This window comes from Dromaius novaehollandiae, chromosome 1 (assembly GCF_036370855.1).
Source record: "Dromaius novaehollandiae isolate bDroNov1 chromosome 1, bDroNov1.hap1, whole genome shotgun sequence".
In the NCBI taxonomy this organism is placed as follows: Eukaryota; Metazoa; Chordata; class Aves; order Casuariiformes; family Dromaiidae; genus Dromaius; species Dromaius novaehollandiae.
The window spans coordinates 200,088,319-200,103,590 of record NC_088098.1 but is presented as its reverse complement, the minus strand read 5'-3'; the positions used below and the strand labels follow the sequence as shown (position 1 = coordinate 200,103,590).

The following is a 15,272-nucleotide window of genomic DNA, read 5'->3' as shown; positions in this document are numbered from 1 at the left end:
TACAGAATTGGACAGACCTCTTAATCAGGACATGGTGCTCTGTGTAGATCCTGTCCATGGTGAGGTTCACCAGCATTTTGGTCTTCAGAGCTCTTACAGGTTTTTCTTAGAATAAAACAACTGTATTCATTCATACTGTCAAGCAAAGGGATGCTCACATGAGAACATGCTGCTTCACTTTTGGTTAAAGACTAGGACACAAGTGGTATAATCATCGATGCCAAGTGGGAGCTGCCTACAGGTTCCTCTGTTACAGTTAGCTGGTCAAGTTTATCCTGCAGCCAAGGGTTATGTGCAGCACAGCGCAGGCCTGTGCCTGCTCAGGTCAGCTGTTCTGTGGATCTCTAAATCTTCAATGTACAATAGTCTTCCTGGTTAGGATCACTGCAGAGATTTTTAAAGTTTTCTCATAAAGGTTTTTTTTATGTGAACTTGACTGAACTACTTGCAAATAAATTAGACTTTCATGGGTTTGGGTGTTTCAGTAATAGGCATAGAAAGTTTACCAGAAATATTCTGTAATGCAAGCCCACCACCTCCTAGCTGTATAGACATTGTGTAAATGAACATGGGGACAAAACTTCTATTGGATATCAAGACAAGGTTTTTAATGTCTTTGTATCGCTATTTTAGAGGTAGCACTTTTCTGCCTCTGCAAAAGAGTGGAAGCAGTAGACCATTAAATAGAACTGTAATAGCAGTACTTACCTATATCTATAAATTCTGAATTTAGTCTGTTTTTCCTTTGCTTTTCTATAGGTGCTAGAACTTATATTAAGAGTAAAGAAACTGGAATGTGGTGCCGTGGAACTATCACTGAACTAGTTCCTCTAAACAGTAAAAATGTGAGGAAGCCTTGTGGTCCAGTAGGATACAAAGTTTGTGATATTGCAGTGATGGAAGTATTCCTGATAGATTTTGGGAGTTCTGAAATTCTGATTTTTTCAAGGTGTGTTTACAGAGAGTGTTTGTCTGCAGTCATTGTCCTTTGACTTTAGTTTCTCAAGAGGATCTCTACTAAGAAACAAATCCTTAATCAGTAAATAAGCTTCACACAAGCTGATAACAAATATCCAGATGACGCTAGTATTCTTCACATAACATGTCTCTCTCTCAAAAAAAAAAAAAAAAAAAAAAAAAAGTGGAGATGTGTGCAAGTACACAAATGAACTAACTTTCACATGTTAAAATGTGTAAGTTAAACATTCCGGACTTGCACGTTCTCTTTCTGCAATACAAGTTTAAGAACAAGAAATGCATTTTATTCAGGCACTGAACTTTCTAGATCTGTTTTAATCTCATGACATTATGGCAATTTATATAATAAAGTTTGGTTTTGCTCTTCTTTCAAATTAATACTGCTTTTATTCCCACTAGCAAAAAATACATTCCTGTTGAAAGGCCCGAAACTGCTGCTTTGCAGATTATTGACACAGATGATGTTTGTTTGTATGTAAGAAAGCCTGATCAGCATATAGAAGCACAACTTGCAGCTATTCCTCCTTTAGCAGTACTGTGTTCGTTGAAGGATATTGTTCCCAAAAATGCAGTAAGTAAAAGCTGTTCCTGCTATTTCATGAGAACTTTTTTTCTGCTGAGAATGTATGTCAAAGAATTTAAATGCATAATTTACAATAATCTTCTAGTATGGACAGAAAAACCCCAAGAGCGGTAAAGAGTGTATATAAATATATTTTATATTAAATATAGCTAGAAAGCAAACAAGCTTACAGATGTCTGTCTTTAAAAAGCCTGTGTTTACAGTGATACATTGCAGGCTTAAATCTCGTTACCTTTTTTTGTAGAGATGTTCTTTTGTCAAGATCAAAAACAAATTATAGAACTGAAGTTTTTATTTTATGGCTGTCTGATAGTTTCATGCAAATAGCAACTTTGAAAAATAATAGAGAAGTAATGGCATTAGTTATTCAGGGAGCCTGTTGGCGTTGTCCTTTATTACTTAAAATCTTGTGCCCTATGTTAAAAAATGTCATTTGTTTTCTTCTTTTAGTATAAAACCAAATTTAAAACTTTCAGCTTTTATTCCACTAGGAAAGGACATAAATTGCAGCTTTTTTTCTTCAGTGTTCACTCTTACTGGGTTATTTTTATTTTCGAAGCATTCACAGGGGAAAGTGTATGTCCAACACAGCTGTGTATTTCTGACAGTGTAACTGCTGGTGTCTTTTACTAGTCTGAGATTATCTGAAATAGCTTTAAATAGGATAGACCTGGAACAAACTTCACCAATCTGGATAAAATGTCCCCCCTTGTGGGCTTGGATCTTAACCTAAAAAAACGCAGATTTGAAGTTGAGTGAACAGCTATAGCATGTTGTACACTTGTTTAAAGATACAAAAGGGAAAGAATGAACTTTCCAGACAGCATAGGAGGGCAAAAATGTGAGTAGTGAGATAAAACTGCATGTGACAATTGTAGTCATCAGGAATATTGGAAGTAATGAGCTTAGAGAGAGGATGGTACAAATTACAACCCTTTGCTCTGACTCAATTTGATATAGTTAAAAACATTTATAAATCCATCACGAAGAATACTGTATTGTGTTATCCAGGCTATGGACTACACAATCTTAATAGGTTTCATAGGTGGGTTCAGTGTGTCATCTGTACAGGTGTGTATGTACTCACTTCCTTGCTCTGCTTCACCTGTCTCTGATTTGGAAGTCCCAGACATCTTGAATAACTTTTTTTCTTTCTGCTTAACACAGAGTGAAGGTTGGGGACAGGAAGCAAAGACAGAATTTTTAAAAATGGTAAATAATAAGGTTGTTTTAATGAGCATATTTAGAGAAGAGGACGGTGTGCTCATTGTGGATCTGAAAAAACCTCCATTTAACGAAATAAGCAATAACATGCCAGTGTCTCTCAAGGATGCATTAGTTTTTTTAGACTTGGCAAGGTACATGTTTTCTTTAGTTTATGCTCTCATGCTGTCAATGATAATTGCATAATACTTCTAAAATGAAGAAGCTTACCAAGCAAATTTTTTTTGCAGTGGTTGGGATTAATAAATCTTCAGCAATATCTGAACCTAACTTTTTATACCTTTGCTAATAAACATTGTTGCATGTTCATTTTCACTACTCAGGGTTTTATTTGGATAACAGATCTTAATTTTTGTCATTTTCCTGAAATGAGTTAAGTTCCTGTATAGGTTTGAGATTAATGGCAAGGGGGTAAAAGGAGAAACTATTAGTGGCCCCCACTGACACAAAAGCATGCAAAAATCAGCCTTTGTCTTTTTGGTTTGGCTGGTGACAGCCAGGCTAGTCAACGCGTTTGGCTGTCAGCTAGTCACGTGATGTGATGCACCTAGCTCAACAAATAACTAAAGACAGGGCATAAGGAGAGCTGCTTGTTGGCATCAGGCCAGGCGAGAGAGCTGCTTTGGGGGGACCAGTGGAGGTCCACAGGCAGGAGATAGAGAAGAACATGAGTGTTAGATTTGGCATTTGGGTGCAGGGGTATGGTATGCAAATCTGTAGGAAATCTGTAGGAGTTCATTCTGCTGCACACAGAGCAGCTTACTTATTTATATTTGCAAATATTTACTTATCTTGGAGAGATCAGTGAGAGGCAATTTATTTTTTACTCTATCTACATTCCTCTGGTAATCACTTTTTTTTTTTCTTACAAGTGAAGGAAAGGAAATCTCAAAATGGTTTTGTCAATATAATGAGTTCTAGACTTCTACTTTAATTTTAAATGATTTAAATGCACAGTGACAAAATCTGTTTTAAGGCCAGCCGCTGCATTACATTGGTGGAGGGAGAAGCACTAAGGTAGAGAAGATTGGTTGCACTGACTGCAAGAAGGGAAGTTCAGACTATTCATACAAATGTAGATGATCTTATTTTTAAGAGACTGTTCTGCATTTTTCATGGGAAACTTCACATCTGGATATAAAAGGCTTCCTGCTTAGTTAACTTTGGCAGAATTTATTCAAAATCTCTTTTTGTTTACTTTAGGTTTGGATCACAGCTTCCCAGTGAATTAGAAAATAATGTAATCTTGCAATATAGTCCACCTAAAATACCACAAGAAACAGAAGAAGTCTCTGTTGCAGTTTGTCATATTAATAGTCCTAGTGATTTTTATCTCCAATTGGTAAGTTTAGAAAGTAGTTCTGTTAATATTTGTACAAAGGTTTATTTAAATGTTGAACTATTTAGAGTCCACGTTTAATGACTTCAGACTTCCATTAGTCTTTAGCAAAATTCTAAAAAAGTTAACTTCTTTTTCTGGTCATTGTTTTGTTACATGCTTAATTGCTATGTGGGTACATGGAGTGTTACTGTTTAGTGTGATGACTGAACAAGGCAAAATTAAACAGTTGTTAGGTTCTTAAGTTCACTTTGCATGTTCATGATCACCATTTAATTTGGGAGGATGTTAAGGAAGTGCACTATTAGATAAAACATCCATTAAAAAAAATCATTATGAAAATTCCGAATGTTCTTAGCCTAATGTACGTGTATCACAGGAGGCTTTGTTTTTCTTGTTTTAGATGGATAGCCTGGACTTTTTAGCTCTTCCAAAGAAAATTGAGGAGATATACAAACATAAGGATAGGGAAAATTTGGAGATTGTCTGCCCAGTTGAAGGGCAAGCCTGTATTGCAAAATACAAAGATGGAATTTGGTGCAGAGCGCAGATTATAGGTGAAGTTTTTTATTTATTTATTTTCCTTCCCCTTCCCACTGTAAAGTACTGTTTCCCCCCCCCCCCCACTGTAATGTTAAGTTGCAAAATTAGAAATGTCACTGTATCAGAGTCACACACTGGATATGAGTAGTAACAAACAGTGATTATAGGAAATTTTTATACCAACAGCTAGCTTCATAAATTTCATCATACTAGTGCATGTTATGGTCTCTTTTTCTGCTATTAATGGATTGTGGTTTTATATATTATTTTTTTAGGAATTAAGGAGAGGCAGTACATTTCATTTTCTGTATACTATTGAAATTCCATTATATAGTTATTGTTAATAATATTTTACTTATTAAAACTTTAGTGTACAGTATATCCAATCTGAGTGTAAACTGTGTAGAAGAGAATTGAACAAAATGCCCACAGCACTTAAATTCCAGGGATAGATAGCAACCCATTATCCCTGTAGCAATTCCAAAGCCGTTTGTAAAATGAAAGCTACGATGACATCTTAAGCTGTCATTATGAGTAGTGTGGTGTATTTAACAAGCCTGTATGTGTACTTTCTTGTATACTTGGCATGTATTTAACATCCAGTGTGTCTCTTGTAAAATTACAAGATGATAGCGGAACAAAGTGTTAACTCTGTATCACTTCAGGAATCCCACAGAGATGGCTTTTAAAGACTATAGTTTTGAATTGGGATATAAAATACTTCAAAATGTGACATTTCATGCTTTTATAGAATGTAAATGTGGATTTTCCTTTAAGACACAATTTTTTTATCTGTATCCAATTTTTGTATACAATATTTATTTTCTGTTTTAGTAACTTAAAAGGTTATCTAATGTTATGGTTTCTGGGTTGTTCTTCTTGAAGGGCTGCCGAGTCTTCAGGAAGTTGTGGTAAAATATGTTGACTTTGGCAACATTGCTAAGATAAGTCTTAAAGACGTATGCAAAGTAAAAAAGGAATTTCTGAGCTTTCCAGAAAAGGTAAGTTAATGCTTGCTCGTAATAAATACTGAAAATAAATAGACTCTCAGAGGATGGAAGGGGGAAAGAGAGGATTCTGCACATTCTGAAGTAAATAAAATGTTAAGCAGGTAAGAGGTTGTTACAGTTTCTTTTCAAGTGCCTCATCATAAACCCTTTTGAAATGTGTTTTAGGTGCAAGCTGAGAACTTTCTGTGATGTTACTTGGTTTTGAATGAAATCTGGAGTTTACCTTGGGTTTTGTGGGGTGTTTGGGGGGGGGGGGGTGTTTGCTTGTTTTAATACCTTCTCCTATTCTATAGGTAGCCCGACTAATTTTTACATTCTTTAGCTTTCAAACAATGATCTAATAATGCTCTTGGAGTTCTGTTTTTTGTTTTGTTTTTGTGGGGTCTTTCTAAGGCATTTAGAGTTTGGGGTTAATGCCGCATCTTGTAGAAGTGTTTTTGAGAATGGGCAAATCTGAATGGGAAAGGAAAAGGCAAAGCATGTTTTTTTTGTCAAATAAAAACGCACATAAGTAGAAAAAAATATTTTTCTTCAGCTGTTCAGTAGATAATTACAGTTGGCAACTAGAACCATACTAAACTGAAAAACTTTGTGTCAGTGGGTGTTTTTTCTTAACCTGTAGACACCATAAGTAGTGATTATTACAACTAAGGTTAACCAATACTAGTTACTGAAACAGGGTTTAGTTGTTTATATTTTGAACAGATCTTGCTGGGGAAAGTTTCAGCCAAAATCATTCAGCTGTTTTTGACAGCAAGGGAGAGGAAATGCTCTGAAAACGGTAAAGGGTTCTTGCAGTTGCAGTGTTTTGATGCTTCCTGTCAGAATGATTAATGAATAAGGCTGTTGAGTTGATGTGCGTTATCCCATCATTGCAGTTGGTTGCTTGTTATTGGCCAAACACATCCTCAGAAAAATCCGTTAGGAGTTTGTCAGCCATTAAACACATACTACTTGGTCTCCTCACTTTCAGCATAAAGGAGAAGGGACTAAAGAGTACAGGTGCAGAAGGATATATAACCACTAGAGAACGGTTTACAAAACCTCGAGCCAGTCAGCTGTCACACTTCCATGTTCTTCTTGCCAAAGTGTTTCATAGTATACTTCAGATGACAGGTGTTTAAACCTAAAGTTTGCGTAAGAAATAACTTTCTATTGCTATTAGCTCTTCAAATTCAAGTAGTAGGGAGATCTCCAAGACTTAATGTGCTTCTGTGTTGCTATGCTTTCATACCTTTTCATTTTTTTAAAAAGAATAATTTATGAAGGGTTTAAAATTCCTTGAAATGTGAATGAACACGAGACTGCAAAATCAAGTCTTCTGAAGGTACGAAATAGAGTTGAGGTGGCTTTTACAAGTCTGTCTTGTGGTATGTAGGCATTGACAAGTCTTTATCACATGATCACATTATATTGTCCCAAATGTAAGTCGGTTAACAAGAGATTTGAATTAGACTGTTATAAGAAAAACTGGACTTCTTTCAGCCCATTTTACAGCCATTTTAACAGAATTGGGTGGTGCAGAAGTCTTGCCAAGACTGGAAAGGGCAGAACTGTGTAATGTGAGCTGGCCTGAGCATCCACAGCCCTTTTTTTCAAAGATTATCTAATTTATCAGCCTGCCTCATTTTCCTGTTCCTGACTGCTTGTATCCTAAGAATATCTGCACAAAATACGCTTATTTCTGTTACCCTGTTTCTTTTCTCTCCCTTGTCCTCCACCTTTGTTACTCCTCTTATTTTTGACGTGACAGTTTGTTTAAAACAAGAACTTTTTTGTTTTAATCTTTGTTTCAAAGTACTGCATTTTGTCAGATTTCCTGTCTTTTTACATGTATCCCAATTAATACCTTTTCAAACTTTCTTTGGGAATTTTCTGACATAATTACTGTGGAATTGAGGTGTCTGCATATAGTCTTTCAGACTTGCGCAGTGCTGTAATCATCCTAACCTTAAATGATTTGAGCCTCTGTATGACATTCAGATCCACAAAACCAGATGAAGGTTTTCTTTTTCACTTCTCTGTAGTAGTCATTCTTGACTTTTGCAGCCAATTCTATACCTAACCATAAAGGGAGTCAGGGAGAAGTAAAGCACTTTCTATTTCAGCAAGAACATAATCTGAATTTGAGGTTCATGTTCTGCTGCAGGCTGTGAAGGGACCATGTGGAGAACATCTTAAATCAGATCAAGGACTGATAATGTGGAAATGGAGGCCAAGGTCATGCTGTCTCGCTGTCCTGCACAGGCACACAACAAAGGCTGTGATTTGGCTGTAAAGGGATGGTCTTGATATGTGATGGCAAATATGTATTTTGAATTATTCTTTAGGCAATCAGGAGCAAGCTGGCTAACATTGAGCCTTATAAAGGAGCAAATGAATGGACTAGAGCAGCCAAGGAAAGGTTTGAAGAAATGACTGAAGATAAACTTATGCTATGTTCAGTTGTTAGTAAGTTATCAAGAGTGTGTCAGTCTTTATTTGAATATTCTTAAATTAATTCAGAAATAAAAATGTGCACTTTCATATGTTCAGTAGTGTTTATTTGAAATTCTGACGCTCATACTTGTGACAAGTAGCCTGGAGTGAGAGTATCAAAACACAAAGTAACTGAAGGAGATAGAAACAGCTTTTTGTCAGAGGCTGTATCTATCTTCTCTTATGAGCCACACCAGTATTAATTGGTTTATTAAAACTGGCTTGTTTCTAAGGGTGGTGGTCGTCCTTGACTCTCCCCGACTTCATTGGGAGCTATGAATGTGACCACTGCTGCTCTTAAACATACCCAAAAAATGAAGTTCAGTAACACCCATGTGCCTTAGTAGGTTTTCTCTCAATACCATTTATTGTTAATGTGTAGGTGGTTATTTTTCTACAGCTGTGGAATGATAAGTGAAATTACATGCAGCAGTTGTTTTTTGTACATACGTATTTATAGTGAATAAACAAGATGTTCATACCATACTTATTGGTGTCTTTCAAGTTAATTTTACAGATGCGTGCAAAGCTAAGCTTCTAGACTATTGATATTCATGGTTGAATTATTTTATAAATCAGATACAATTTTACAATGTTTGTTCTCTTCCTAACCATTTACCTTGTCTCCAAAACCATTAACGGTCTTTTTACTAGCAGTGTTTGGTGCTAATTATGTTTATATTCTTCATTCACAGAAATTTTAGAAAATAACTTTTTATCTGTTGAGCTCTTCGACTCCTCTGCTGTTCCTGGAAGATGCTGTAGTATTAACTGTCAGCTAGTTAAAGAAGACCTAGCATCCTACATACCTGGGTAAATGTGCTGTGCATTTTATATATATATAATAAATCTGGAAATACAGAATTTGTGTAACAAAATTATGGGCTTTAGTATTTCACCTTAAACGGCTGGAGTTTATGATATTTGTCATGCATTCATCACCTGAAATAAGTAACAATCTGTGTAACACTGCTGTTTAGCATAATTGTCTAAAGACTAAATACTGATTAGCATGATAACTTTTGAAACATAATTGATTCAAAAGTTGGAGATGAAACTTCTGCATCATACTTGCAAGGTATTTAACTATCAAATCTTTCTAAAGTGGTTAGTATGAGTTTCCCATTCCCTCATAATAAGAAAATAAATACCATTTTTATAGTTTAACCTGCACTTTAGAGAAGTCTTCTCTTTGGAAGTACTGTGATTTGAAAACAAATACTCAGATAATCGGTAATGGGGAATCAGAGCTACAGGGACTATTAGGAAGGAGTCAGACAAAGAAAAAGTTGGTAAGCCTGTTGGGGGAGATAAGGCTGATAAGGAGATAATGCTGCTGCACCTACTTTGCTGTCTTTTTCAAAAAATAACCCATGGATTATATGCATGAAAACCAGTAATCAATGTTTATTTTTTCATTAGTAATTTGTTATTACTGATCACGATGAAAAGACTGTTAAATAGAAAGTTTTGTTTTGAAAAGGGAAAACTGGATTTCTACTGAGGAATAGAAACAGATATTTGGGGAGGGGTTCAGCAAGAAGTAAATAGATTTTCTTATCTTAATTCAGGAATATAACTAAACCCTGGTAACACTTTTTTGTATTACATATAATTTTGAATACACCTTGTAAAGTTAAACAGCTTTATTAAAAGTTGAAAGCCAAATTAAAATGTTTTATTGTTGTCACTAAGATATCTTGCAATTCAGCTATACTTAGATGTCTGCCTGTGGCCTGCAAACAAATGCATATGTTGCTTTTATATTAGTGTAACATTTACAATTTAAGTAGTGTGGATTTCTTTTTCCATTTCTTATAGCTGGAATGATGTTTCAGGTTTTTTTTTTTTTATTTGTAGCTTCTTTTTGTTTTCTGGTGTGTATAGATTTCTCTAGTTCTCCATAGCTCATTTGTTTCATTTTTCTCCTCTTCTCGCTGAACATCCCGTTTGTGAAGACAAGCATATGCAAGGAGGAAAGAGACAGGGCAATAATTTAAACTTACTATTAGAACAGCTGGAATTGCATTTGGGATATGCTTACCCTTCTGCATGTAGTGCTGTTTAGGGATACCCAGGCCAGCTCTGAACACATATGAGGCAATATGACTAGGTGAGCACGGTGCTCCGGGGAGGCTAACTCGCTGAGAAGTGGCAGTAATTGCATGTGGCAATGTCAGTAAGTTTACTCTTACTTTGGAATGGGAGGCAGCACATATGGAATTCAAGGAGAAAACCTTGAAGTCTGAAGGTTATTCCAAACTGATCGTTTCTTGTGATGGATCTGCAATGATAATGCTATAGAAAGAAGGCTATAGGATATGTAACATGTCTTTCACTTGTGAGAACTCTGGGTGGCAGATTGCCTCTGTATGGAGCCCATTTCGTAGCTCAGACTAGTTGTACACAAGCCAAGCATATTTATGCGCTTTTGTGTTCATTTCTTACTTGGTTCTCAAAGTTAGCTGTTTACTCAGTGATTTCCAGATAGCTGCGTCAGGAAGGCTTGCATAAGTAATTGTTTGGCAGCCTGTGGTGGTTGATTCAACACTTAAACATTCAAGAGTTTTCTCTGATAGAGCGGTTTGTTTGCTTCAGTTGAAGGCAAAGGTAAGGTGGATCTGTGAGGGGGAATAAGTGAGTTTTTTTCCTGGAGGCCCAGAAATTTAGGGAGGAATAACCCTATGCACCAGTATAGGCTAGGGGCAGGCCAGCTGGAAACCAGCTCTGCAGAGAAGGACTTGGGGGTCCTGGTGGACAGTAAGTTGACCATGAGCCAGCAGAGTGTGTCCCTGTGGCAAAAAAGGCCAATGGTATCCTGGGCTGCATTAGGAAGAGCATTGCGTTTGGTCAAGGGAGGTGATCCTCCCCCTCTACTCAGCCATGGTGAGGCTGCATCTGGAGTACCATGTTCAGTTCAGGGCTCCCCAGTACAAGAGAGACATGGGGCCGCTGGAGCGAGTCCAGTGAAGGTCTGCTAAGATGGTTAGGGGACTGGAGCATCTCTCATATGAGGAAAGGCTGAGAAAGCTGGGCATGTTCAGCCCGGAGAAGCGAAGACTGAGGGGGCATCCTATCAATGTGTACAAGTATCCGAAGGGAGGGTGTAAAGAGGATGATGCCGGACTCTTCTCAGCAGCGCCCAGTGATACAATGAGAGGCAACAGGCACAAAATGAAACACAGGAAGCTCATGTTTGAACATAAGGGAAAACTTTTTTCCTGTGAGGGTGACTGAGCACTGGAACAGGTTGCACAGAGAGGTTGTAGAGTCTCCATCCTTGGAGATAACCAGAAGCTGTCTGGACACAATCTTGGGCAATGTGCTCTAGGTGACCTTGCTTGAGTGAGGGGGTTGGACTAGATGATCTCCAGAGGTCCCGTCCAATATCCAACACAGCCATTCTGTGATTCTGTGAAATGACCAGCAGTTAAATTTGTATGTGATGTCAGATTTAGTCTGAGATTTACAAGAAGCAATGATAGATGACTTTCAAGCTGTAATCTCTCATGTCTCTAGTTAGCACATTTCGTTTTGACACTCAGTAAAATAGATTGATAGGTATCAGCCAACTCTGGATTGTTGTTGTGGTTTATTCTATCCAGTTCACACAATTTAAGCAAGTTTACGTTAAGGTGTTACTGTGGCTATACTTCATTTTGTACCCTAGCTAGGAAAGAGCTAGCTCCAGGATGTTGCATTGTATTTGTACCCATAACTTCAAGAAATGCTAGAAGGATAAATGTTCCACTAACTTAATGTTTACTTCTGAAAGGAATATTAACACATCTTGTAAGTAGAGTATTGCAGATTTTGCTCGGAGGCAATATAGCTTTCCAGAAACTTGACACTAGTAATTTGATGTCTTTTAAGCCAGACAGGCAGCCCCATTCGTATCAGGTTTACTCCTCTTCTGGCAGCCTGTATTGCTTAGTACTCTCATCTGACAGTAGAATATGCAAGGTTAGCTACTGAAGAATAAAAATAAGTTACTATCATGAGTGCTTCAGATGCAGCATTTAAAAGTGCTTTTGGCTTTTGTTGGAGTTTTTTCTGCTTTTCTAAGTTACTATTTGTTCTTCACTCTTTCCTTCTTCCCCTATCATGTTAGAATTGCAATCATAGAACTCTTTTTCACTTTGATAACATGTGTAAACTTTCAATCCTAATTATTTGACATTCCTTACAGATATATTGAAAGTACTGCTATAGGGCCCAGTGAAATATGGGATGCTCCTCTAGAAGAAGTTCCCGAAACCCTGGAAGACTTAAATCCTATAAGCATGGAACCTCTGGAGGAAGTGGATTTCAGATCACTTTCTAAGAAAGAGCTACAAGTGAGAATTAGTCACGTTGTGTCCCCTAGCAAAATTTTCATACGGTGGCTGTCATCTGAGAGCTTACTGAAAAGGTACTTAAATTCAAAGAATTTGTCTGGAGTTAAGGCACGCTTACTACAAATTGATGAAGAAATATGGTTAGAACAAACTACTTCAGGTGGCATTTGGCACTGGGGCACTCTTTTGAATGCTGTTGAATTGTCTTGCTTTGAGGGAAGTATAGGAACAAAAGAGATTTGCACTAAGTTGTGTTTCATTAAATACTTGTGATTCAAAATTAAGTGTATGATCGAACTCCCATTTCAAATAATTCTGATGTAGTAAGTATGGGAGCCTGGCAAATGCAATATTGTCCAGAAAGACTAAATCTTTCTGCTCGTTACTCTCTCCTCCCCATTCCTTCGTTTGGAATCTGACTAAGTAATGCCAGCATTCTAACTCACAGAACTTAAGTAAACTTATTTATTTTTCCATGATTCTAATATGCTGTTAGGAAAGCTTGAAAGCAACTTCTGAACATGGTATGTCAACCTTCCTTTGGTACTTGAAAGCCAAACCTCAAGTAATACTGCCTACTGGTTGGAGACAAATATAAATATCATTGTTTAGTGTGGGTTACTTAATTTTTACCTCTTATTTCTCCTTTGGCTTTTACTATGTATATACTGACTTGGGGTCCCCTTAAATTAGTCATGGCACTAAATGAGGCTCACACTCTCTCAAGTTGTCAAGAGAAAATAATCAAGAGTATCAGTCAAATATTGCTATACAGAAGGGTCACAGCCTCTAAGAGTAATTCAGCAATTCTAATTGGATTGCATCTTTTTTGAACCTCCATTTCATGTATTTCTAACAAGCTATAAGGAAAAGCTACAATACTAGATGTCTGTTAAACAGTTATTAAAATTTTACTGAATGCTAGTTAAGCAGTAATTTATTTAAAAAAACCCAAACCTTTACTCATTTGGTAAAATCTTGCTATTGGAAAAGTATATTTTTAATGTTAGTTTACAGGAGAAGATGGCTACTATCTATGAAGAATCCCAGCCAGAGTCTGTGAAGTGGGAAACCAGTATGCATTGTGCTGTTTATGTACATGATTGGAAACAGTGGCAAAGAGGTCAGATAAGCAGGATTGTCTCTGAAACAACTGCAGAGGTAAATATCGTCATAAGATTCATACTTTTATTTCTGAAGTTTTTGAGGATTCATCTATAAAATAACCTTAAATCTTGAGTTCTTGTTTTCATGTTAATATTTTCTCATATAGCCTTTTGCTTTTGTCCAGAGTTTATTTTCAGTTACATTATACATTGCTGTAAGGAAGACTATGGTCTCATCAAAACTCAAAATGTATTTAGCAGGGCACTTGATAATTGAGGAAGGTTCATGAGATTGACTTTGTGTATGGTTACAGTACACAGAGCAACATGGCACAGATTCTCAAGTTATACCTTAACAGTTTGGCTCAGATTCCAGAAGCAATAGGATCCTTAAGTTGGCGATCAGCCAAACCTAATAATCCTTGCTGATGGGGTTGATTGAACTAAGTCCACCACCACATGAACATCTGTAGTTATGCTGTTCCTTGAACCATAAACTGATGTTGATGCACTGTGCCAAATAGATGTAACACTTTACCCAGTAACCTCTCACACAGTGCTGCTTTAAGTGTGCTTTTTGTTGTACCTACTTGAATAAGGAGCATCAGGAACAGGCATTTAATGAGTTAATAACTACTTAACTCAAAAGTAAGAGTGGCTTTTTAGTCATACAGGTAATCTGGGTCTTCATTGCAATTAGTTCTCCCTAGCATAATCAGATTATGCCTCTGGATCTTACTAACAGGAAGCAGAAGCAGGACTTCCTATATTTAGATTTCGTATAATATTTGCCTTCCAAAACTACGAACCCTCAAAAAGCTATTTTACCACTTCAGTTGGAAATGCTGGAATTATTTGAAATTACTATGTTATTTTATAACTATATAAAACTTACAATTCATACTATATCAATCATTACATTATTAGTATATGAAATGCTGGGAAGGTGAGAAGAGGGAGTTGCCCTTTATGTGAGAGAGCAGCTGGAATGCATGGAGCTCTGCCTAGAGGTGGGTGATGAGCCAGCTGATAGCTTGTGGGTTATGATTAGAAGGCAGACCAACATAGGCGACATTGTGGTGAGTATCTGCAACGGGCTGCCTCATCAGGAAGGAGAGAAGTAGATGAGGCCTCTTTCATACAACTAAAAGAAGCCTCACATGCACAGGCCCTGGTTCTCATGGGGGACTCTAACCATTCTGGTGTCTGCTGGAAGGTCATATGCAATTCAAGAGGTTTCTGGAGTCCATTGATGATAACTTACTGACATAGGTGACTGAGGAGCCAATGAGAAGTATGCTTTGCTGGACTTCATACTTACAAATGAGGAAGAACTGCTCAGGGATGTGAAGGCTGGGGGCAGCCTTGGCTGCAGGGACCATGAGATGGTGGAGTTCAGGATCCTGAGAGAAACAAGCAAGGCAAAAAGCAGGATCACAGCCATGGACTTCAGGAGAGCAGACTTGGCCTGTTCAGGAATCTGCTTGGAAGAACTGCAGGGGATAGGGTCCTGGAGGGAAGAGGGGTCCAGGAGATCTAGTTGATTTTTCAAGCATCACCTCCTTCAAGGTCAAGAATGGTCCATCCCCATGTGCAGTAGATCAAGCAAAGGTGGCCGGAGGCCTGCATGGATGAACAAGGAGCTCCTGACTAAACTCAGACATAAAAAGGAAG

At 37.3% G+C, this 15,272-nt stretch overlaps 1 protein-coding gene across 1 annotated transcript in view; it reads left to right on the top strand.

Moving 5' to 3' along the window:
- RNF17 (ring finger protein 17) overlaps positions 1-15,272 on the top strand; it is a 55,630-nt gene that overhangs the window by 18,339 nt on the left and 22,019 nt on the right. Inside the window, exons 10-19 of the mRNA XM_064505041.1 lie at positions 760-949; positions 1,378-1,549; positions 2,729-2,919; positions 3,989-4,158; positions 4,550-4,681; positions 5,553-5,668; positions 8,008-8,128; positions 8,851-8,968; positions 12,345-12,566; positions 13,503-13,653. Coding sequence (XP_064361111.1) covers positions 760-949; positions 1,378-1,549; positions 2,729-2,919; positions 3,989-4,158; positions 4,550-4,681; positions 5,553-5,668; positions 8,008-8,128; positions 8,851-8,968; positions 12,345-12,566; positions 13,503-13,653 — 1,583 coding nt within the window. The remainder of the gene's footprint in view (positions 1-759; positions 950-1,377; positions 1,550-2,728; positions 2,920-3,988; positions 4,159-4,549; positions 4,682-5,552; positions 5,669-8,007; positions 8,129-8,850; positions 8,969-12,344; positions 12,567-13,502; positions 13,654-15,272) is intronic.